A 25,246-nucleotide genomic window follows, 5' to 3' on the forward strand; every position below is an offset into this window, starting at 1 on the left:
GTGTGGGACGTCTAAGCCGTGGACAAATCTTAATGGCATATAATGAGCTTAACCCAAAGAAAGCAGAAAGAAATAAAAAAATAAAAGAAAAAAGTAATTAAATAAAAATAAATAGAAATTTTTAACACGTTTGCCCTACTGAATATAAAAATTGGCAGAATAAAACAAAAAAAGTTACAAATAAACACTATTAGCATTGGAAATATATTTATAAGGAAATACATTTTGTAAGATAATACGAATAGCTTTATGCCAATAATGGACCATTTTGTAGAAAAATAAAACTTACCAAAAGTGTTAGAATAGAAAAACGCAGACCTGCAATCATAAAATATATCAATAATTAATAATCTACCCCCAAATTTTTAAAAATGGAGGAAATCAGAGCATTTACAAACAAAATCTAAAAATCTTCAAAATACTACCTGTTTTATGCAAACCATTTTAAAGAATAATATTTTATGAGGCTAGTCTAATTTTGATATCTAAAACAGAACAGTTTGAGAGAGGAAAATTATAACCAGTCTCAATTATGAACATTGACAGTAAGAGATTAGTGACCCATGCAGGAACATATTTGAAAGAAAAGAAAAAGACCAACCACCTCTTGACCAAATACGGTTTATCTCCCTCTCAGTCACCTAAAGATAGTTTAACATTAGATAACCTAGTAATGTAATTTCCCAGAAGAAAACCTACAAGAAACAAGATTCAGGAAAAGCATTTAATAAAATTAAAATCTGCACGTATTAATTTTCATCATGTTTGGCACAAAAGTAAATTTTCTTAAGTTGATAAGGATTAGTAATATAAACAATACAGTAAATATCTTACAGAACAGGACAATGGTGAGTTTCCATCAAACTCAGGAATAAGTAAGTCGCGACCTCAGCCTTCATCACTTTCATTTAGCATTGCGAAGGAGGTAGGTAACCTGGTGATATGAAGATGAAGAAAATAGGAGCTTTCAGGATCAAAAAAGAAGAAACAGCAGATTTTACACACCGATGATGTAATTGTCTGCATAAAAATCCCCAAAGTATCTGCAAATGAAATATTAGAACTAACAAGAGTGTTCAGCAGGGTTGCTGGATCAGTATATAAAAGTCAATAGCAGTTTCGTATATCCCCCAGGCCATGACTTGGGACCCAGATGCCCCATGCCCTGGAAGAGGTTCGAATCAGAATTAGACTGGTCTTTGTAGGAATTGAAACCCAGCCTTTTCCATCACTTTTGGATTAAGGTTATTTGAGATGCTTAGTTTCCCTAGCCGTTTGCCAGAAGCAAATGTAAATTTTCCCTGGAAAAATACAGCATCATTGTAGGCCTCAAAGTTTTTATACAGTTGTCCATACACAGTGCCTGGCACTCAATCAAAGTACCAAGGCACACAAGGATATGACAGAACTGTATTAGAACAGACCCATTGGGAACCCAGTAAATGGAACTATCAAATTGACTGTCAAATAACCATGCTTAATATACTAAAGGAAATAAAAGACAAGATTGAAAATTTTAGCAGAGAACTGGATACTTGAAAAAAGGACCAAATGGAAACTTTAGAAATGAAAAATAAAATAACTGCTATTAACAACTTAGCCATGGGTTTCACAACAAATTAGAAACAGTTAAAAAGAATGAGTAAACTGGAATATAGGTCAGAAAAGAATGTTCAGGCCCAAGCTAAGATATTCTGAGAGAGAAAAATGTAGATATGTAAAACGAGCTTAAGAGGCATAGGAATGCAGTAAAAAAAAAAATGAAACGTACGACGTCTGTGTAGTTAGAACCCCAGAGGAGAGGGGAGGATGGGGCAGACCAGTAATCGAAGCGATAATGAACAAGAGTTTTCAAAAGTGATGAAAGAGCATCAGCTTAGAAATGCCGTGAACCTAAGTGGGATAAATATAAATAAAACCATATATAAACCCATCACATTAAAATAGCTGTAAACAAAATACAAGGTAAACCTCTTGAGAGCAGTCATCGAAAAAAAGATGACTTTAAAGAAGCAACAGTAAATTGTCAGCTGATTTCTCAGGAGAAACAAGAGCTTGAAAGCTGTAAACTTCAAAGTACTGTAAAAAAATGATTCCTTAAAATTTCATACGTAACAAAAGTATTCTTCAAAAACAAAGATGAAATAAAGACATGTTCTGACAAACAAAAATGGAGAGAATTCATCACTAGGAGATCTGCAATGAAAGAAGTTCTTCATCATCAAAAATGGTCTCAATAGAACTTGAAGAGGGCAGAAGGAGCTAAAAACAGAAGGCATAAATAATGATCTTAATTGATCGTTGACTATATAAAATTAATGATAGTGTTTTATAAGGTTTATAATATATATATAATTAAAATATTCAGTAAGAATAACAAAGGGGTCCCAAGATGGGCATCGAAAAGAGGGGAATGCTATTGGAGATAAGTATTTGTAAAATCCTTGTATTGTTGAGGAAAGGTAAAAATACCAGTTTTTGTCTTTGATCAGTTTAAGATGCCTGTTATAATCTCTATGGCAACTGCTAAAACAATAGTAAAACCATTTAACTAGCAAGCTAATAGAAGGGAGAATTATAGTAAACTCTAAAAGAAGGAACGGTAGATTTAGATCCACATTTATATATAATTTACATTAAATATAAGTGAACACTCCAATTAACCCATTTCCCATTTGCCCCAAGAACACTCACCAGTGGAGCTTCGGCTGCAGCGTTCACCCCGAAATAACTCGCAGATCACAGTCCTAACCTCACCCCCAGAGTTTACCACGAAAGAGTTTTATTTTATTATTATTTTTGCATTGCTCTGGTATATTGATAGTCTTTGGCAACAAATGACATCATTCTGTTAATAGCATTCTGTTTTTAGAAGTGGTATTTTCATTTACCAAATACAGTAATTCTCGATCACTAAAAATGTCAAATCCTAGAAAACGTAGTATTCCTATGTGTGATGTTAACATTGTTCTCGAACAGATTTATTTGATGAATCCAATTTATGTATACGTTTCTGTTACATTAGGATTAGAGACAAGTTCTCTTTAGAAATAACTTCAAGAACAGTTTTCATATTTTCACACTGAAAACTAGTCAGATTTGCTTCAGCTTCAGAAAGTGTGTTTATGCAAAATAAAAATAATGCTAGCAACTTGTATTTTCTAAAGGGGAAATGGGTTAAAAGCAGTAACTGGCAGGTTGGATCAATAACACAAAATTGATAATATAAAATTGTAGCCACACACACACAAAGGACTTTTGTTGAAGAACAAAGTAGGAGGACCTACTTTAGGCCATCAAGACTTAGTATAAAGCTACAGTAATAAAGAGACACTGATGTTGGCTCAAAGACAGGCATATTGACTCTAGAACAAAACAGAGCCATTTATAGACACTCGATTTATGGAAAAGGTAAACTTGCCACACAGTTAATAGGTAGGATTGGATCGGTCGGAGAGCCGTATTGAAACAAAAAAGGAAACTTGAACCGGGTTTCACACCACAAGGCAAAAGTCAATTCTAGTTGATTTGGGATAAAAGTATGAAAGTTAAAACTATGAAGTTTTTGTAAAATGATATGGGATAGTATTTTTATGACCTCGATATGGAGAAACATTTCTTAAGCAGGTTATGAAAAGCATTAACTATAAAGGAAAAGATTGCTAATTTGGACTGAATTTGGAATACATAAAGGTTAAGAATGTCTGTCGATCAAAAGACACCACTAAGAGAGCGAGAAGCCAAGCCAAGAATGGGAGACGATATTTACAGCATTGATAACCACCACTAGGGTTGTATTCAGAATATATAAGAGACTCTTACAAAGTACACAGGTGGATAATTCAGTAGGAAAATGGGCAAGAGGTTTAACTTGAGCACTTACTCGTAAAAGAAGTTATCCAGGTAGCCATAAACACGAGGAAGTACTCAATCTTAGTGATCAGGGAAGTGCAAACTGGAACCACTGCGATGTAGTGTTGATGTGCTCCAGCGCTGCTAAAATAAAGACCGACAATGCCAGTTGTACCGTTGCATCGTATGTGTAGTTGTGCGTACCGTTGTGTCCTGCTGCGGAAGTGAAAATCGACGGACCAGGTTTGGAAAGCTACTCGGAGTTTCCTACCGTAGTTGAGCCTGCGTGTGGCCTGTGACAGTTCCACCCCGGGCACATGCCCAACAGAAATGTGTGCTCGGGTGTACAAAAAGACGTTTAGTAGGATGTTCATAACATCACTGTTTTTGATATCCCCAAACTGCAGACAGTTCACAGACTCTCCTAAACCCGTTTGAAGGGGAAAGGGCAGATGCATTACAATACTTATGTAACTCAGTTTATATGAAATCCTCAAAACCTACAAAATGGATCTGTGATGTGTGAAGTATGCCTGGTACTTTCTGGGAGGGTGGAGGCAGTTAAGAAGGATGCCCTATATCTTGATCAAGTTTTTGGCTGCATGGGAATGTTTACTGAGGTATGTGAGTTTATCATACTTTAATAAGTATGGTAAAATATATTTAACGAGGGATATAGATTTTCTTTTATCTTACTAATTTACTGTTTTAAGGCCAGACCTTCGTAACTACCGGACAGCTTTGCTTCCATCAGACTGAAAATCTACAGGGTGATTTTACCCCAGGTCATCATTTTAACTATTTTTTGCCAAGGTCTATCCAGAAAAGGTTTGAATGAATGAATGAATGAATGAATGAATATCTATCCGATCAGGATTTGTCGACTTTGCCAGTGATTACCTTGACTTTATAAAGAATTACTGTCTTTTAGGTCGTGATAAATTGTGCCATTCCTAAAGGGCTGAAGTACAATCAAGCCACGCAGACCTTCCACCAGTGGCGGGATGCTAGACAGGTGTATGGTCTCAACTTTGGCAGCAAAGAGGATGCCAATGTCTTTGCAAGTGCCATGATGCATGCCTTAGAAGTGCTGAATTCACAGGAAACGGGTAAGGCGCCCCTCGCTGACGCGCTCTATTGAACTGAAGTGTCGTGTATCTGTTAAAACAGATCTTTTCTGACCAGCTTTTAAATTGTATGTGTATTTGAAGTAATTCCTGAATTTCTATTAATTGCTACAGAAATGTGAACTTTTATTTGAGGGTGATAAGCATGTAGTCTAGAGGGATAACCATATGAGATTAATTAGTAATTTTTTAATGCTCTCATTGGAAGTTATTTAGTTCTGTTGATCCTGCTCTCGAACCTCAACTTTGGTTGAAAAGATGTGAGGCCCAGAGAAAACGCAGCAAATAGAATTATGCACATTTATCATCATCTCGGTTTTTATGAAGAAACACGTTTTCTGAAGCACGGTTCTTAAGGCACCACTGAGCCCTTAAACTTCAAGTAGGACTAGGTCTCCATCCTAGTAAATAAAAATTTGGTTCTAAAAGTTGTTTCAAGATTTTAGGAGCGCCCTCAGGTGGTATAAGCTCTGAATTGCAGCTCCCCGGCGCTGCGTGGTGCTTAAGACAGCGAGATATATAGAAACAATTCACTTTAAAAAACCCCATGATTTAAGACTGTTGTATGTGTCAGAGATGAGCTCTGTTTTTGTTTTTGTTTAAAAAATAGGAAAATAACTATGCCAATGTATTGTTACTTTTTTGGGGAGCTAGATTTTATAATCAAAATAAATGTTATATATATAAAAATTCAAATGTGATTACTCTTGCTTTTGTGGTTTATTTAGCAGTGATCTTAATGATGTAAATGTGTTGTGAACAAAGTTTATTTGTATATTTTAAGAGGAAGGACTTATAGTCAAAATTTGATATTTTGTTGAAGGTATAGAATTTTAAACCTATTGTTGATAAATTAAATTTTATTCCTTGCCTCATTTTAAAAAGGATCGAAAGATCTAGCTCATGTGTTAATCTCTTTCAGATATGAATTTCAGAGCAATAAGTCATTTTGGAATGTTGCCAGAAACCATGATATTATGCCTTTAAATGGTTTAGATTAGATCTCTTTTGAGGAAATTAATATCTCTATATATAATTTGTACCCAGCTCTCATATCTTGTCTATTTTGAGAGAATAAACCACTGGAACTTCTCCTGGTTGTCAATAAGTCCAGAAAATAGCATAGGAAAGTCTGCATATATATATAATCATGGTTGTAGATTGTCTCTCTAAGTCACTGTACTTTTCTTGCAGGCATCAGTATTTTATTGGCATGCTATTGTAGGTGTAGAATTGCTTTTTTTTTTTTTTTGGTCACCATAGTTTCACCATGGAAAAGAAACTAGAATTGTGGTTCTTAATATCTTATTAAATAGGTCAGCTACATAATAAAATAATTAAAAGACCAAAGGTTAGACAGCATATATATGACAATCATTTTTGGCTTCCTCATGTTTGGAACGAACTAGCATTTTAGTTTCTAAACCTTTAAAAGATTATCCACTGATATTAGGAACTAAATGTTACTAACATAAAGTAGTTAAAAATGTTGTTCTTATTGTCATCAGTTCTTTTTTTTAACCAAATGGAAAAGATTGTTATTATCAGTGTGTAGTCATACAGTTCGCTTTCAGAATGCAAATGCTAATTAATGTTTTTTTCCTTCTGATCTTGATCTTTTGAAATTAATGAGTCTTAATGTGGAGAGACTCAATTACATTCTCTCTTGTAATTTCCACATTTGGCAATGAGAAAATCGCCCATCTCATCTCACTAGCTACACAAACATTTTGGAAAGGGCAAAAAATTTAATAGATTTTTCTTACATGATTTTGAAACTTTATTCCGTTCTCTGTCACAATCACAACCTGTAATCCCGTGGGCTGAGCAAAGAAAGAGGAAGGTGGAAGGCTCCGGCCCATCCTAGCCATCTTCTTACATCGTGGCCCAGGTCAGAGGCAAAGAAGCTTTTGGTTCTGCAGCTTTTTCATCAGAAAAAACAAAGCATATAATGTGGTTGTTTTTTATAGTCTGATTTATTTAGAAAATAACATTTCATAAATTACTGCAAACACTAATTTCTGATTTTCGATGGCATTAATTTGCTTAGAAGTGGAGGAGGGAGAGACTAAGAATTAGGAGTGTCCTTGGGAATGGACAATCATTTTTGGCTTCCTCATGTTTGGAACGAACTAGCATTTTAGTTTCTAAACCTTTGAAAAGATCAATAAAATTGACAAAACCCCCAACTACACTAAGAAAAAAAGAGAAAAGACACAAATTAACAAAATCAGAAATGAAAGAGAAGTTATGACAGACACCACAAAAATACAAAGGATCATACAAGAATACTATAAAAGAATGCATGCCATCAAATTCAATAACATATGAGAAATGGACAAGTTCTTAGAAAGATACAACCTTCCTAGACTGAATCATGAAGAACTGGAAAATCTAAAAAGACTGAACAACAGTAAGGAAATTGAAATAATCATCAAACCCTCCCCAAAAAGTAAAAGTCCAGGACCAGTTGGCTTCACTAGCGAATTCTACCCAACATTCAAAGAAGATTTGATACCAGTCCCTCTCAAACTCTCCCAGAATTTTGAAGAAGAGTCACTACTTCCTTACTCGTTTTATGAGACCATCATTACCCTGATACCAAAACCTGACAAGGATAACATACAAAAAAAGAAAACTAGAGACTAATATATTTGATAAATGCAAATGCAAAAATCCTAAACAAAATACTAGCAAATCATTACAGGCCTATCTCAAGAAACAAGAAAAATCCCAAATAAACAACCTAACATTACATCTTAAAGAACTAGAAGAATAAACGAAGCCCAAAGTCAGTAGAAAGAAGAACATAATGAAAATTAGAGCAGAATTACATGAAATGGAGAACAAAAAGACAATAGAAAAAAATTAATACAACAGAGCAATACATTAAAAAAATTATATATCATGATCAAGTAGGGGTTTATTTCAAAGGCACAAGACTAGTTTTCAACATACACAAATTGATCAATGTGGTATACCACATAAAATAAAGGATGAAAATCATAAGATCATACTAATAAATGCAGAAAAAGCATTTGATAAGATCTAGCACCCATTTATGACTAAACCATTTAATAAACTGGGTATATAGGAATACCTCAACATGATAAAGGCCATGTGTAAGAAACCCTCTGCTAACATTGTATTTAATGATGGAAAACCGAAAGCTTTTCTTCTGAGATCAGGAAAAAGACAAGGATGCCCACTCCTGCCACTCTTAGTCAGTATAGTATTGGAAGTTCTAGCTAGAGCAGTCAGGCAAGAAGTAAGAAATGGCATCCAAATTGGGAATGAGGAAGTCAAATTGCTACTTTTTGCAGACTACATCAATCTTTATATAGAAAACCCTAAAGACTCCAAAAAAAAAAAACTTATTAGAAACAATAAATATAGTGAAGTTGCAGTACAAAAGCAATGTATAGAAATTTATTGCATTCCTATATAGTAACAATGAAATTTCAAAAAAAATGAACAATAATCCCTTTTGCCATTGCAACAAAAAGAATAAAATACTGAGGGAAAACTTAACAAAGCATGTGAAGGATGTATACACTGAAAACCACAAGGCATTATTAAAAGATATTGAAGAAGACATAAATAGAAAGATATTTCATGTTAATGGATTGGAGGAATTAATATAGTTAAAATGGCCATATTACCCAAAGCAATATAGAGATTTAATGGAATCCCTATCAAAATCTTAGTGGCTTTTTTTAAAGAAATAGAACAAAAAAAATGATCAGATTTGTTCTTAGAGCGGGTTTTATGAATTTGACCTCAAAGACAACGGAAGCAAAAGCAAAAATAAATGAGTGGGACTCTATCAAACTGAAAAGCTTCTGCAACAGCAAAAGAAACTGTCCACAAAACAAAGAGGCAGCCAATCAAATGGGAGAAGATATTTGCAAGCAATGCCTCTAACGAGGGGCTAATATCCAAAATATATAAAGAATTCATGCAACTCAACAACAACAACAAAAACAATCCAGTCAAAAAATGGGCAGAGGACCTGGACAGACATTTCTTCCAAGAAGACACACAAATGGCCAACAGACTTATGAAAAGATGCTCATCTTCACTAGCTATTAGGGAAATGCAAATCAAAACCACAGTGAGCTATCACCTCACACCTGTTGGAATGGCTGTTGTCAACAAGACAATAACACGTGTTGGAGGGGTTATAGGGAAAAGGGAACCCTCACACACTGCTGCTGGGAATGTAAATTAGCACAGTCATTGTGGAAAACAGTATGGAGGTTCCTCAAAAAATTGAGAATAGAATTAAACCATATGACCCAGCAGTCCCTCTTCTGAGTTATCTACCTTCAAAATTCAAAAACATGTAGCTGTAAAGAAAATGTACACTCTGATATTCATCTCAGCACATTCACGGTGGCCAAGACATGGAAACAACCGAAGTGCCCTTCGATAGATGATTGGATAGAGATGTGGTACATATATACAATGGAATATTACCCAGCCATAAGAAGAGATGAAATACTGCCATTTGCGACAACATGGTTGGATCTCGAGATTCTCATGCTAAGTAAAATAAGTCAGAAAAAGTTGAGAACCATATGATTTCAGTCATATGTGGGATATAAAACTGAAAGCAACAAGTGAACAAGATAAACGATCAGAAACTCGTAGACACAGACAGTTTAGTTGTTCGAGAGGGAGAGGCGAGAGGGGAAGCGGTAGATGAGGGTAAAGGGGTCAAGTGCACGGCAATGGAGGGAGATTTGACTGTGTGGTGAACGCACAATTCAGTGTACAGATGATGTATTATTGAATTGCACACTTGAAACCAAGATAGTTTTATTAACCAGTTTCACTCCAATAAATTTAATTTTAAAAAATCACAGCCATTCTCATTTTGTTACCTATTCTGTCATACAAAAGAGCCAGGGGAAAACGTTTTTTGAAAAATGGCTTCCTTTGGGGCTTGTCGTGCTGAGCTTCACAGGGTGCTCTGTATGTGTTCAGTTTTCCCATTTCTTGTGAAAAGAGTGAGTAGCAGAAGCGTTTTCCTTTGTTTTTCACTTGGTGTGTGGTTATCCAGTTTACTAGAAGGTACTAATTACAGAGATTTATGTTTGGAATTTAAAAAACAAAATCACAGGTAACACTTTTGAAAAAGAATTGAAATAGTGTTCTTCTTTTTATAACAAATGCTACAGTTTATATGTTTCTATTGTTTAATGGAAATGGACTTTAAACAGTACATTCAAAACTCATCATCCAGACCGATATTTTGGAATTCTGTATTGTTTATCAAGTACATTTATAGAAGTTTTGATTGAAGATAATGGTTATGACTTATGTGAAATTTAAGTCAGTCCTCGTGATGATTGGCGGAGGTTTTTCTTTAGGTTTTATACATAATATATAAATATTGAGATTCCATTCATTTTTTTCTTACTAATGATTTGGCTCTACATACCTTCTAATATGAGCATTTGTATGAATTTTACCTTGTCAAATTTTAATCTTTTTGAGATGTTTTTAAATTAATTAGATCTAAAGAGATCTCAGCAAGTTTCTAGAAATATTTTGTTTGTAGCGACATGACACTTTTATTTTCCAGACTGCCAGTAATCGTGAGAGCGGTGTTAAGGTTATGTCATAAAACCACCAAACATGGTTTGAGCACAGGTACTGCGCTAGGCGCCGGAAGTATACTAACATGATGACGTCTTCCAGGACTTCAGAGTGGGACTGGAGAAGCTAGAGCAGGGTCGGCAGACGGAGAGTGCAGTTTGCGAAACTCTGCGGATGGAGCGCGCAGGAAGGCCTGGGGGATGCCGGCGGCAGCTCCGGGTCAAGGGAGCTTCCGAAGGGGCCGTGACGCGCGAGCTGTGTTTTGGGGACTGAGTCAGCCCCGGCAGTGAGGGGGGGCGCCCTGGATAGATGTGGGGAGGCATGAGCGCCTGGGCACTTGGGGAACAGCAGCCCGGCGTGCAATGGCTTGGGCAGGGGACTGTGGGGTGGGGGGGAAGGAAATGCGGAGAGACCAGATGGGGGGGGTAGAGGGGGGGCTGGCCTGGCGTTCTCCCGGAGGCCCGCGTGTGGCAGTGCCTGCCGTCCGTGGTGCCTGCCGTCCGTGGTGCCGTCCGTGGTGCCTGCTGTCCATGGTGCAGGCACTGAAGGTGCTGAGTAAGTGTGGATGGCGTCGGGTTTGTGCTTTAGAGCAAAAGCAAAGGATTGGTGAGCCGGGGCCAGCTCGGAGGTCAGTTTAGGGACACCGTGTGGTAACGTCAGTGAGAAAGATGAGGCCCGGAGCGGCACAGTCTAAAGGGGAGAGGGACGGAGTGAGGAGGACGTGGCAGGCTTGTTTGGTGCCTGTACCTGCCAGGGCCTCGTTCTAGGCCGTCTACTCCTGCCCTCACTTAGTCCTTAAAGCAGTCCTGAGGCAGGAACGATGACCTGTCTGTCGGGCGTCTGCTGAGTGCCGGATCCTAATTGGGTCAGACATCTTCCTGATCATATTACAATAACCCTGCAGTATTGGTGGTAGTTATTGCCTTTGTTTTAGAGATGAGGTTGGGGCTTACAGAAGGTGGTCACTGGACCAGCCCCGAAGCCCACAACTAGACAGCGGCATAACTGGCATTTGTACCCAGATCTAGTTTTAACAATTATCTTCTTTCTGCTACGTCAGTGAAAAGTAATGGACAGGCCAGCAAGGGGAGAATGAGATATGTCCTTTAGGGCCGGCGGTGGAGATGGCACTAGTGACCAGAGGTGGGGAGGGAGGGAACGGGGGTACCGGATATAGCATGTAACGAATTTGATTCTAGACATACCACATTCGGGGTACTTTACTGACGTTTTCATAAAATCGTATATAAGACTGGATCACGAAGAACCCAGAGGTAGCCTCGGACAGTGTTTTTCACGTTCAGCTTTTCTAAATCAGCTGATCGTCCTGGGGACGCAGGTTCGGGGTTGGGCGGGGGGACAGGCTCGTCGTGAGTGCCGTCACGTACTGCCGGCCTCTCACACACCCCTCTTCCACAGGCTTCCCCGTTTGTAAATTCACGGTCTTCACGGTAACAGGACGTTAATCTTCCCCATGAAGATGACTTCATGGAGGGCCAGGCATTTAAAGTTGGCACTTTGCCCGTCGTAGAAGTAGGCGGTGATTATTATTCCTAATTTCTGTTATCATCATCTGTCCATGAAAAGGGAAACGCAGGTCCGACGGCTCATGTCATGCGGAATGCATGAAAATTGCCCGGTGCGTAGATGTGCGTCCATCATCTGTCCAGCAGTAGCGATCATTGTGGCCGTTTCTGGCTCTGTCCCTGAAAAGGTCAGGTTCTTCGGGTTTCTAGTTACTTGGTATATTTATGACTTTTCCTTTTGTGATTTCTACAGTTATGTGAATTGTATATTCACATAACATGTGAATCATCATAGGAAACAAATTTAAACATATTTACCTTGATGATTTGAGTTCCCGATCTACCCGCATTTGGGAAAGATGCTTTAGCTTGTCTCTAACTCCATTCTGACCTGCACTTCTTGGGAGCCCAGCCTCCATCTGACGTGGGAGTTAGGCTACCTCGTCCGGCTCCAAAGTAGAAATGATTAAATGAGTAAAAGAGACAGATAACGATTTATCTGATAATCTTAGAGAAAGTTATTTTATCCTGGAGTTTGTTGTCAGACAGCATATTCTGTCTGCCTCTCATTCTTATTTCTCCCTTCTCTGCTGGTGGGGCATCGTACAACGTATTGTCTGATTCAGACTTACTCTTTAGGCTCATTTTACAGCAAGCTTGAAATTTAATTAATGTTACTGCTGTAGATGTCGTTCATGGTTACTTCCATGTCTTCCTGCCTGAGAATAGTAATTTGTATATAATTACTTCCCCTTGTATTCCCGAATTTTAATCATATTTGTCACCCGTAAATTAGAGAAGTGTTTGCTGGTTGTTTGTCTGAATTCTGATACCTTTTCTAAGGCTTTTTCATCTTTAAACAAGGATTCAGAGGATAAGGAGAGGCTTCGATATGATAGAGTCTATCTTGTTGTTCATTGATGATAAACGAATTGCAGGAACCACTTCCGCTCCGGTGAGACCAGTCCCAATGATGGCGCCTGGAAGACCTGCTCCACGGTTTTTACAGCCTGGTTTTGGACGTGCTTTCGTCAGTCTGTAGATGGGATGGTGAACCACCGGGGTGTGTCTGTTAGAGTTCAGCAAAGAGCGTGTGCACGTTGGTGCGTCTTGTTGTCTTATCTAGGCAAGATAGGACATTTCTAATCAAACTTTCGAAGATAGTATTAAACAGTGGTATCTTCAAAGTCAGTATTTTGTATATAAAGAATATTGTGACATTGTTTAATAAATCCATAAAAAATTCCTAAGAAGATGGTCTCATAATCTAAAAGGAGAAAAGCCACAGTGAACTGAACTATCTGTACTCCTAATAAGATAACATATTACATGCTATGAGAGAAACAGAAATTAATAATTCAAAATTCTTGACCTTAAGGGTCAGTTAATTGTATAGAGAAAATTAAAACATAGTCAAAAATAGATGCAAGGCATTTATAAGTGGCACAGAGCAGAAATTTGGAAGCAAAATAAACAAGAAAGCATGCTACTCATATAAAGATACCAGAAATAATTTTTACAAGGTAGACTTGCTGTTTCTATGGACTTTTGAAATTTCTAACATAATTCATGCTGGAAAACAAATGACTTCTGTTTTCTGGAAATTTTCAGGAGCATTTGGCTATGATAGTGCTATTCATTCAGGAAAAAACACATTTTTTTATTGAGGTGCTTTCTTTACAAATACTGTCCTGATCTTTACTGTGGTCATACTATACCAAACACAGGATTACTTTTCTTATTCAGATTTAGAGTCTCTGGTCCCATGGATTTAAAATTTTCCGAAGCCTTGGAGTCACACATTCCCAGTTTGAAGATGTTGACTAGATGGGTGACAGTTCCCAGGAAATGGGTCTCTGGTCTCTTCTGCAGAGGACACCTGGGATCGACCTGTGTCACAGGAGGGCGGGTGACATTTGGCGTACCTTCTGTCGCCTGGACCAGATAATCCCGCGCTGGCATTCCCTTGCCCCTCCGCGCGGCCGTCGGCTCCCGCTCGAGCTAGCCCAGGGCCTCGCACCCTTCCCTCCTCCGTTCCCCGCGGTGGGACTTACTGTTCTCACTTTACACTGTTGGTTTCGGGATCGTATGATACAATTGGCAGAACCAAAGTTTAGCGACCATGCCAACACAGTAACACTTATTAACATTTTATTTGCACATAAAAATCAAATAAGTATGTAAATTCGATGCAGCATACACTCTTACAAACTGGACCAAGATGTGATATATAAATAGCTCGCAAGTCTATTTAATGCAATAATAGTAATTTATAGTATTATTTACACGAACAGATGTTTGAGTCTCTAAAATATTTTTCTTAGGAAGCCCTAGTGTTTTACTGCCCCAAGGGGATACTATTCTTTTGGGTAAATCGGCATGAATTCTGTCTTTTCTATCTTAAGTAGGTACTTTTGTCTCAGTTTGAATAATGCAGTTTTATTTTTAAGTATCACACTCCAGACAAGAACTAGGTTTTCAGGATTCCATGGTGTTTCCACATTGTCAGTGAGCCCAGCAATTATTTCTGTGTCAAAACCAATCTTTTTATTCATTAGAGTAGGAATTTGAACAAGTGTTATTTAAAACTTTCCACCAGCGTTTTCCATGCATTCCGTTTTCCTGCAGATAGCAACAGCGTGTGCTCTCCGCAGCCGCCCGTAGAGTCTTGACTTGCTCCAAAACAAGGTTGTTGCCCGAGAAGATGGAGCCAGGTTGCCCTTCTAGAGAGACCCTGTTTTCTAGAGTCATCCCCCCTTTAAAATGGCTCCTGCGCCCTGCCTCCTTCTGATGGTTTTCGGTCAGCAAGCTTGGGGAAAGAACTTGCCTTCATCTGAATTTCTTCACTCTAGGAATTTGGGAATTGTCTGTGGACTAGGCCTCTTTTCTTGCTTTTTAAAAAAGTTTTTTTTTTTAATTATTATTATTTTTTTTATTTTTTATTTTACTTCTTAAATTTTCCTGGAAGCTTGCGGGATTCCAGCTTTATAGTCCATAAAAACTTTGGATGTAGGATTTCTGGGTTTTTCCTTCACATTATACTGAATTTGGCTGTGTAGGACCTGCCACTTCCCCATCCACACAAATGTTTTCTTGGCAAGACAATTTCATTTTCCTAACTTTTATTTAAGTATTTCTGGTTTTGTGTATTTATCTTGCTCCTTTATTGTAAAATTATACAGATTCATTCATTCTCATATTTATTCTCTCTCCATTTGCATTATTTAGATGGATTAATACATGTAAAAATACTTTGAATACAGCTAAGACATAATATACCTTTAATGAGTTCTGTTTAAGTTGCATCAATTCTGTAAAACTCTAATTTACTTTAAAAAAATTTATCAGTTACCTGCCATGTGCCAGGCTTCATGCTGTTACTGGAAGATAAACATGGCACAGATAGTACTTTTGAACACCTTTAAGTCTAGCGGGGGAAACAGCTTACTAAATAGATAATATAAATAATAATTTATCAATCACACAATAAATTGGGAAGATCTTAGGCTCTACCGGTTGCTATTGGGATTTTATAACGGGTTCTTGATGATACTGAGGTTTTCTTTTTTCTTTCCCCCTTTAGTTTTTGTGTTTGGATGATCTGTACCGTTTAGTTTTTAAATAAGTGAATTGCTGCTGCTTTTGTATCTTTTATTCTTAGACGGTGAGTAGTGACAGACGGAGATGTAACGTGGAAAATGTCTAATGAAGAAAGTAGAATACAAGCCTACAGCTTGAGCTAAAATACTAAAAATATCATTTAAAATATGGCAGTAAGCCTTTTGTGCAGTTTTCCTGAAAGTAAAAGTGCTTTATTGAGTAACGTTTATTGAGTCTTAAGAGTGGGAACATGACAGTGCTAATTTAAAGTTTCCTTAATTTTTATAAGTTTTTCTACACAGGAAACGACCCTTTTCATTTTCTTTGTCTGAATACACTGACGTTTCATCTAAACATCCCATCGTTTTTGCATTGGCATTCCAAATTTATAGGCTACTTAATTCTGAGACAGTATATTTTTTGAAGAGTAGTAAAATAAAGATATACATATTGTTAGGGATATAATGACATTGAGACTGAAATTAATGACTTTTTTTTTTTTTGTAGAACAGGTTTATTTTATTGTCCTTGCTGATAGCTCAAACCAATAACTTATATTTCATTCTATTTAATAAACTCCATGTGAGGTCAACAAGCCCAGTTTACTTAGTTTTTAATCTAGTCAACAAAAATATTTTTAAGTTATTATACATTTTTGAATCTGAAAAAGGAAATTTGGACACCCTTGGTCATGTGGGTTTCGTCGTTTTAGATAGAAGTTGCTTCTTGGTGTCACTGGTGAAGGATCACGAATCCCTGTGCAGAGAAGGGAGCCGGGCGAGGGCCGTGGGCTCCCGGGGGAAGCGACAGCTGAGCTGGGGTAATGGGGACCTCCCTCCCTGGTTTCCACGCACCGCACCGTCCTGAACAGATGCGCCTTTGGTCCCGATGGCGGAGGAGCTGCCGCCCACCGGCTCAGACCAGCGCCAGTGGCGGAGCCCGGCAGCCCTTCCAGACGCTTGGGTCACTTGGGTCACGTGGGTATTACCAGTGGGGTCACGTCCTTCATTGTTTGCAGCCAAGTGTCTTGTCAGATGCTAGAGCCAGCGAGAGCCCCATCTGACAAGAACTTGAATTCCTGGCACAGCATTTCTTGATTTTCAAGTGAGAATAAGGTGTTTTTTTTTTTCCTGATTAAAAAGTCATGTAGTTAATATAAAAATTTAAGCAGTACAGAAAAACATAAAGAAGAAAGTAAAAATACCTAAACTCCCACCACCCAGAGATAATCTCCTTTAATATTTTCCGTAATGGAAAAGCAGTGGGCTCTGAGCTACTTTCCAGCATTGTGTTGTAAACAGTTCTGAAATGAACAACACAACCCAGTGCTCTTTTTTGCCTCAACAGCTTTTTTAAATTGAGCTTCACTTACCATGCCATTTACCCACTTAAAGTGTACAGTTCAGTGGTTTTTAGTATATTTTTAGCACATTCAATGGGTTTTAGTATATTCACGATCTCCTGGGTGAAAAAAGAATTAATAGCATCAATAGTAGGGGTCGTGCAGTTATCGGCACAGTCACTTTCGAACACTTGCGTCATCCCAAGAAGAACCCCGGGCCCTAAGCCATCATCAGCACCCTCACCATCGCCCGCGCCCAGCGCCTCCGTAGCTCCCGGCTCCTGGCAGCCGCCGATCCTCCTTTCTGTCTCTGCAGAGCTGCCCAGGCTGGACAGGTCACGGCATTGGGATCACACACCCTGTGGTCTTTCTTGGCGACTTTTACTTAGCATAATGTGTTCAGGGTTCACCCGTCCTGTAGCACGTTTCACGCGTGGTGATGTGAAAAGTAAATCATAATAAAAAGCATGTATCCACGTATCTAGGCATGCTAAGTTTTAACGATGGACTTCCTACGTTTTAACAGATTTTCGGTTTGCTTTAAAGTTGTATGAGAATGGCATACAGAAAAAGTAATGACAAAATCTTAACATTAAAAAAAATAGATTAAAAGCAAATCGTCCTCAGTTCTTTATTTTGAAAAAAAAAAAAAAAGATCAGCATTTTAAACCGCGGCACCTTGCGTAAAGCAGAGGCGTGCAGTAGTTTTCTGCGTGCGTGGTGTGCCGCGCTGCCTTACCCGTGCATCTGCCGACGGGCGCGCGTGCTGTGTCTGTATCGCGACTATTGTGAACAGTGCTGCAGTGGCCAGGAGAGTGCAGATCTTTCTTCGATATCCTGTTGGCATTTCTTTGGACGCAGACCCAGAAATGGGACATGGCAGGATCGTTTGGTCGCTCCATTGCCGGGTCTTTTTTAGGATCCTCTTCGTGGTTTTCCATAGCGGCCGCACCGGTTTACGTTTCGAAGTACCTGGTTTTTTTTTTGAATGCAGACAGCCGTATCACTGCAGTGCCTCCTGCAGTGCGCTCTAGACACCTCAGAGCAAACAAACACACTTGCTTTCATTCCCTCTCAGGAAGGTCTATCATAGAACTCTGCAATCAGGAGGGTAATAATACCTGGGGGCCTTATTGATGGGAGAAAGTGTGGGTGCTGCTAATTAGCATGCCGAGTGTGCGCACTCAACAGGCCAGCCTTCCGAGGCGCGAAGCAAATTAAAGTCGGCTTCGAGCACACATTATCTCATTTAGTCCTCAGAAAAAAAAAAACAACGCCGAGATGAGCACTATCCCCATTATAAATCGCCTAGGGACTGACGGCTTATAGTGGAAACCTCTCATGTGAAAACATGAGTGCCAGGGTCTGCTGTGATAATTACATACCAGTAAAATAGGGTAACGCCGACCAAGTCCACCCAGCCTGCCGTTTCCTGCTGCTAATATCCCAGGCCCAAGGTGTCTGCATGTCGCTGCTCATACTCCGCACCTCACGGCAAAGAGTGTGGAAAGGCAGCAGGGAGAGCCTGAGGAGTCGCAGTTTCACAGACTACGTTAGAGGTAAATGAGCCAGCACAATAAGACTATTTTAAGGTCAGAGCAGGTGATACAGATGCCCGTTTTTCTCCTCCGTAAGTCGTGATGTTAAATTTTGTTTTTCGATACACAAACTTCCTCAATTCATGCGTTTCTTTAGGGCCCCTCCTAATTTCTCTTAGCCCTAAGCCTATTTGAATATGGCTAACTTAAAGAGAATTGTCCTTTTACAGGCAAAATGTAAGATACATGGAATATTGATGCTACTCCTAAAACTGCTGTAATCATCGTATCGGTGAATTTACTCAGTCTGGACAGGGAATGTTCTTTCTCATATTCTGCCCTCCTCCCCCAACTGAGTGAAAAAAGAATTAACAGCATCAGTACTAAGCAGGAAGTGCTATGAGCCTTATGCGTATGATGGAATGAATAATTTAGTATCCTCGGGAAATGCAAGCTGCAGCAGAATTCAAGCAGCCGTATCAGAATTTAGATCAGTATTTCATGTGATGGTAAGAAGTATAAGTAAGTAGAAGGAAGATGCTTAATGATCACATGTAAGAATGGCGCATAAATAGTTTAAACTGTGACAAGCTTGGGAGTTCTGGCTTGAAAATGTTTTGTCTTATGCAGTAATGTTTACCTGCATTCCGACAATTGTCACATGACTTTGCCAAAATGATTGGTAATGGACCGTGGCAGTTTCTTTGCTGTCAGAGACGAGATAATTTCTCAGGGTTTTCTTGTAAGTTTTTATATTTGCTTCCTCCCCGACCCCCCAAAAATGAATTAAAGGAACCACAGGGTAAAACCTGAAGACTAGGCATGTTTGTTTAATAAAGGCTTTATAGAAGTAGTCATTTACAAACATTGGTAAGACAGTTTTTTAAAGTTTAAACTTAAAATATTATTGAAAATTTTCTGAATTGTTTATATTCTTTAGAATGATCTAATTAGATTGGTAGACATGTCATATGTATGCCTGTGGTCTTTTTTATGTCATTACTGTAAATATTGTGCATGCGACTTTAATAATAGATTGGGCTGGAAATACTTGGTGGGGGTGACATTTATCAATCTTATTTTGTTTGTATTTGAAAATATCTGCTGTATATATGTAAAACAAGATTTATACTTAATTGAATTGAATCTAATTTCTAAACATGATCAAAAAAATCTGTGATTATTTAAGATTTATTACCATTTTCAGATGTACGTTCTTTATGACTTGGTTTGGTTCTGATTCTGTGCAAACTGTTTAGTTAGCATAAATTATATTCTTTAAAGAATACGGTTCTAAGGGAAATCTAAAATACCATCTTGCTTGCCTTTAGTCTTTCTTAAGTCAATATATTTTTAAGCTGTTCACTGTTTCTGGTTACCACCAATGGAAAAAGAAAATTTTTCCCACTCTGAAAAGAACTTTAGGATTTTATGGAAAATTACTGATGCGAAGTTTTGAATGTCACTAATGTAATACTAGAAAAAATCTTATTTGTTTTTTTCCACCCTAATTTTGAGTGCCACCTTGATTTTTATAAGCCTTTCTCTTTTCATAAATGATCACCTTCTCGTTGCGTTTGGTCCCTTAAAGAGAGTTTACATTAATGCTTAAGTTAAATTTTAATGGTGATAGCCTGAATATTAAAGGACTGTTTGATGTGGCCATACATTTTAATAGGATAATTTGTAAAATATGTATACATATACACATATTTAGGGAAAAAAGGAACATTAATATGTAGCTTGGTAAAACAACAAATACTTTGCTGTTTTTCAAAGTCCAAAGCAAATAAAGATATTCTTATTTTATATCAATGACTGTAAAACACTCTAATTGCTGTAGGCTGTTTAAAATGGTTTTGCTTTTTCCAACTAATGGAAATGAGTTTATCTCATGTTGTTAGTCTTAAATATTTTTCCTAAATTTTTGTTTTAGCTGCAAATTATTCTAAACGAGCAAAACTAAAAGAGGGTAGATATGAAATAACTCTAATGGCCATAGATCTTGACTTCCTGTACCTCGGCTCCATTTATTTTTCAAAATATAATTGTAAAACATAAATCGATTGCATTCTCTAATTGTCTAACTCAGGAAATAATTAAGCTATAAGTGCATCATTTGATCTGTGGCTTATTATAGGGTTTTTCCACAAATAAGATTATACATAAAACAATGTTTAAGCTAATATTAAGGAGGATACGTTTTTATTAAATTACAGAGCTTCCAGAAGGGGGGTCTAGATAGGAAGTATGTCTAAATACATTTTGAACCTTTCAAAGCACCTTTTAGTTAATGTGAAATTCTTCAGATGGCCCCGGTATCCTCGAAGCTTCTAACACCAAGGTGTCTGTTGCAGCTCAGAGCAAGGTTGCTGCTCCCCAGGACAGCACTAATTTGCGATGTATTTTCTGTGGTAAGCAACATTATGTTTACATTCCTTTTTCAAGCTGTGCTACATACCCCTTGCACATTGCCATAACTTTTGTTTCCTTAGGCCATAGTCCGGTTTGTGGTTCTGGGGGTTATACAGCAAGCTCTTGTTTTATGTTGTGATATTTGTTGTGGTTCATGTAGGCGATTTGGTCAGCGTTTGGGTTGGCTTCTTAGGGAGGAGTTAGTTAGAATTAGGATCTTAAGACTAGTTCTTGTTCACTCCTAACATGAATGGGAGAGGGTTTTTGTTTTTAACTATTTTGTTTGAAAACAATCTTTTAATTTGGAATTTAAGGGAAAAAGTTATATCATCTTACTATGGTTTGGGGAATGTTTATATGACTTATTGGAAGGGAGCTTTTGCTTAACTTGAATGAAATTTTAGGTGTACACTTTGCCAGGCAAATGTTAACTATTACTTGCTTTAATAGGTTTACTTCTGACCCAAAGCCTCATTATTCAGTAGTTTAGATATCTGTGGCTTATAAGTGAATTTAGGCCTATAGAATGATTTCTTTCACTGTCTCTCTCTCTCTCTCACACACACACACACGTATTGTTTAAATGGACAAGCCAGTTATGGCACTTAGCCACCCCAAATTCCAGTTAATCAAATGTATGTATATCCTTGTCCTTACACAAGGATAAATCAGTATTTCTGTGTACACACATATACACACACACACGCACACACATACACCCTTGTCTGAATTCTTTTTTATGCTCATTTGATTCTAAAACTTTCTCTTTTGAAAATCTGAGTTCAGAAAGTGACTTTTAAATCATAGAGCCCTTTTTTTTTTTTTTTTTTAACACATACACCTTTTTGGATTCCTGTATACCTTGACTTGCTAGATTTTTAAATGAGAGATAAACTTATAAAATGATTACTGCTAAAATTTTACATCAACCCTTCAGCTGCGTGTATGTACTTTATCCATCCATGTGACTCTTCAGTATTAATGATACTGTTTCTTTACCTATAAAGAAAATTATTTTAAGATTTATGTACTTGCTGGTTTAGGCCAAGAAGCATGCATTATAAATTTCCAAAAATGAAAATTTTAGTGTATTTCTTGTTACATTTTACAGTTGCTCCAGGTGACCCAGTTACAGTAGTGAGCCTCTTGTTTGGCTCTTTATAAATCCCCCCTCCCCAGATTTCATAATTAATCACCGCAGATGTTTTATTAGTAACTTTTAATTCCGATTTTTCTGCCTCCTCCTGGGGGTTCTTGCAGATCCTCTTTTGAACTAGCCATGACCGATTCTTCTTCGTGTTTTGTTGTTAGGACTTTTTAGTTCATTTTGAAAACCTGCTTGATGTTCTATACTTGCTACTTAATGCGTGGAGTTTCGCATGCAGAATAATAGATACAGTTTACCCAACTGCAGAGAAAAGATTGATTTGGCCTTAAGAAAAGTGAATTTTTTAAGTCGTAAAATAATGTGTTAAAAAAGTACATTTCCCCCATTGTTACCTTGAATTGTATAAACGATATAATTACCACGTTGTTACGTTTCAGCTTGATTGTATTGTGGATAATAGCACCTATTTGTCTTTTGGTCCAGTGTGATTAAGTAGTCTGTGGCTAAGTGTGAAACTATAGTTGTGAAAATAAAAATGTTACAGTAAGTGAAATGGGCTTTGGCCAAAACTCAGCATCTCTGAACCCAAGACTGAATTGCCATTCGTACCCAGTTCAGAGATACTCTGTTCTGATTTTCGTCATTTGTAGGACACCATGTCATTGACATGGACACACTTTGTTTATTAGAAACTGAAGTCACATGCTTCGCTATGTGAATTCTAGCCAGGACAAATTAAGATCAACCATTGTCTTTGGCTGTGGTAATAAAACAGAAAACTAACCAAACTAACCCCCAAGTAACTACTGTTCTTTATAATATAGTTGGAACAAAGCAGGCTTACTCGTTTCTTCTATTTTTTCCCAAAAAAATTGTTAATCACCACATGATGCTTGTAAAATGTATTGTCATTTGCCCCCTGCTTAGGAAAGGACCTTTTTTTTTTTATTATTATTCAACAAGAACACAAATACTCATTTAGGAATATGACCTATGCGAAGTAAGTAATAGTTATATTCCAGAAAATACGGTGGCAGCTGACAGCTTTGCCTGATCTTCGTTGCTGCTTCATGCTTTGTGTGGTGCCTTTGCTATAATTTACCAACTGTATAACCCAAAAACGCTTGACAAGAAGAAAAACCGTAACCGTGTACCTGCAATTCATAACTTACCTAGAACTCTTATTTAATGGTTACAGTATATTTATATTTTTTAAATGCACATGAATTTCAATGTGCTCGTCATTGTGACTTGTTGATAAAGAAGAAACAAACGAAAAAGAAACAGTCAGATGAAATATAGATGTGAGAAAATGCCAAGGGGGAGGCTTCTCCTCTCCTGCTTCCCATTTACAGAACGAACGTCTGTGAAAAGACAAAGAGCCCATTATCACAAAGAGCTATATAGAAAAGAATTTTAAGAGTTGTTCTTGGATCAGAATTTCCCCCATTTTAAAAGATCTTTCTTGAATCTTTGCTTTCAGCTGTATGAATAAGACTATAGGAAAATTATTTTTATAATAAGTATTGCCCACAGTTTAAAAACTTTTAAATCTTTCAAAACAAGTTTGAGTAAACTTTTAACTTAAAAAAATCCAAAACAGTTTGTGTAAATTGTTAAAAGATACTTTTTTCTCATTCAGATTTTTTTCTTTTGGTGAGTTATATTAACTTTTGTTAGTTTTTAAAAACCTGTTTAGTAAAATTAGGATTGAGTTGAAATTTTGACACCTTTTCTTGAATTTATATATTTGAATTAAAAATTACTTGATAGATTTTAATTGGTAAATTTAATCTATTAATATTAAATAGTTAAACCAAAATGGTCGTGTGAATTGCCCATGCTAAATGTTTATTTAATGTTTTTGGATAAATATAACTTTGGATGTATAAAATACTTCCTCCAAATAATTTATATTTTCTCAAGTTTCCCCGCCCTGTAGGTACCCCTTCTACCAAAAAAGACGAGATGTCTTTCCCTGTAAAGTAGTTAATGTAGGGCTTAATGTGACAGTATTTTTACATCATTGTGTTAATTTTCAAAAGAAGGAAAGAATTCCAGTCTATTCACTAGACAAGTTATATATTTTAATTTATGCAAACTTTTAAGCGTATATTTAATTTTAATTTTAAAGGCTTTTGATTTTTTTTGTTGATTATATGGCATGTATTTTTATATTTATGTGGTTCTCAAAATAGACGCAGGAAATCGAATGAGAAATATCACTGCAGTGGTCATCTAATTTGTCTTTAGAGTACAAATTAGAGTATGAGATGCTTAATATAAAAAATATGTGTAAGGAGATAAGGAAAAAAAATAGTAGGTAAGTTCAGATCGAACTGTTTTTTTACACTTGCGATATACCAGGACTGTATTATATTCTAACGGACCTTGTCCTTCTAGTTGTGAAGTCTATTCCACTAGTATAAAATGCTTTGTGCTGTTAATTCATAGATTACAAGAATTTGCTTTAGAAGCGTTTATTTATTAATGTTTTTTTTTATACTAGTGGTCTACAAAACACTCAAAATATCTGGTAGGGGCATTTGCTGGCACGCTAGAATTCACAAAAATGTAGAGCATATCATTACTCATTAATTTCTCTCCTAGAGTGGAAGATGACTATTTATTTATTCTCTTGTTTATTGGATTAGGTTTCGAGACTGTTACATTGTAACCCTAGGTGCTGTATTTTAGATCTAGTGTTTTATTAATCTCATTTTGTGACACATTTAAGTTTTACATCCAGTGACATTAAAATGTCCCATAATTTAGTGGCATTCTTTATACGATGCTAAAAATGGGTCTCCTTTGTACATAACACGTGGGAATGGATGGCCGTTAGTCTCTCATGACAGAACCATGTTGGTTTGAATGCAGTTTTTTCTTTTTCTTTACTCCAAATGAAAAATTACTAAGATTACCTCCATCATATTAAAAATTCAGTTATGAAGGTTAATTATAAGCGGAAGTTTAGCAAATGTTTGTTCTCTCCAGTGCTGGAAATGCCAGGCCAATAGATAAGAACAGCACCTTAAATTGGGCAAATTTGATAAATGCATTAGCGTACGTCAGTCTAGTAATAAGGTTCTCATGCTCTCTCTCTCCTGTTTTTCATTTCCAGTGTTCTATTT

The 25,246-nt window shown here is 37.2% G+C and overlaps 1 protein-coding gene across 6 annotated transcripts in view; it reads left to right on the forward strand.

Moving 5' to 3' along the window:
• ENAH (ENAH actin regulator) overlaps nucleotides 1–25,246 on the forward strand; it is a 107,807-nt gene that overhangs the window by 52,448 nt on the left and 30,113 nt on the right. For all 6 annotated transcript variants that reach the window (XM_036235393.1, XM_036235395.1, XM_036235394.1 and 3 more), the window contains one exon: nucleotides 4,784–4,961. In XM_036235393.1, the coding sequence (XP_036091286.1) occupies nucleotides 4,784–4,961 (178 nt within the window). The remainder of the gene's footprint in view (nucleotides 1–4,783; nucleotides 4,962–25,246) is intronic.

Source organism: Rousettus aegyptiacus, unplaced genomic scaffold, assembly GCF_014176215.1.
Source record: "Rousettus aegyptiacus isolate mRouAeg1 unplaced genomic scaffold, mRouAeg1.p scaffold_m13_p_18, whole genome shotgun sequence".
In the NCBI taxonomy this organism is placed as follows: Eukaryota; Metazoa; Chordata; class Mammalia; order Chiroptera; family Pteropodidae; genus Rousettus; species Rousettus aegyptiacus.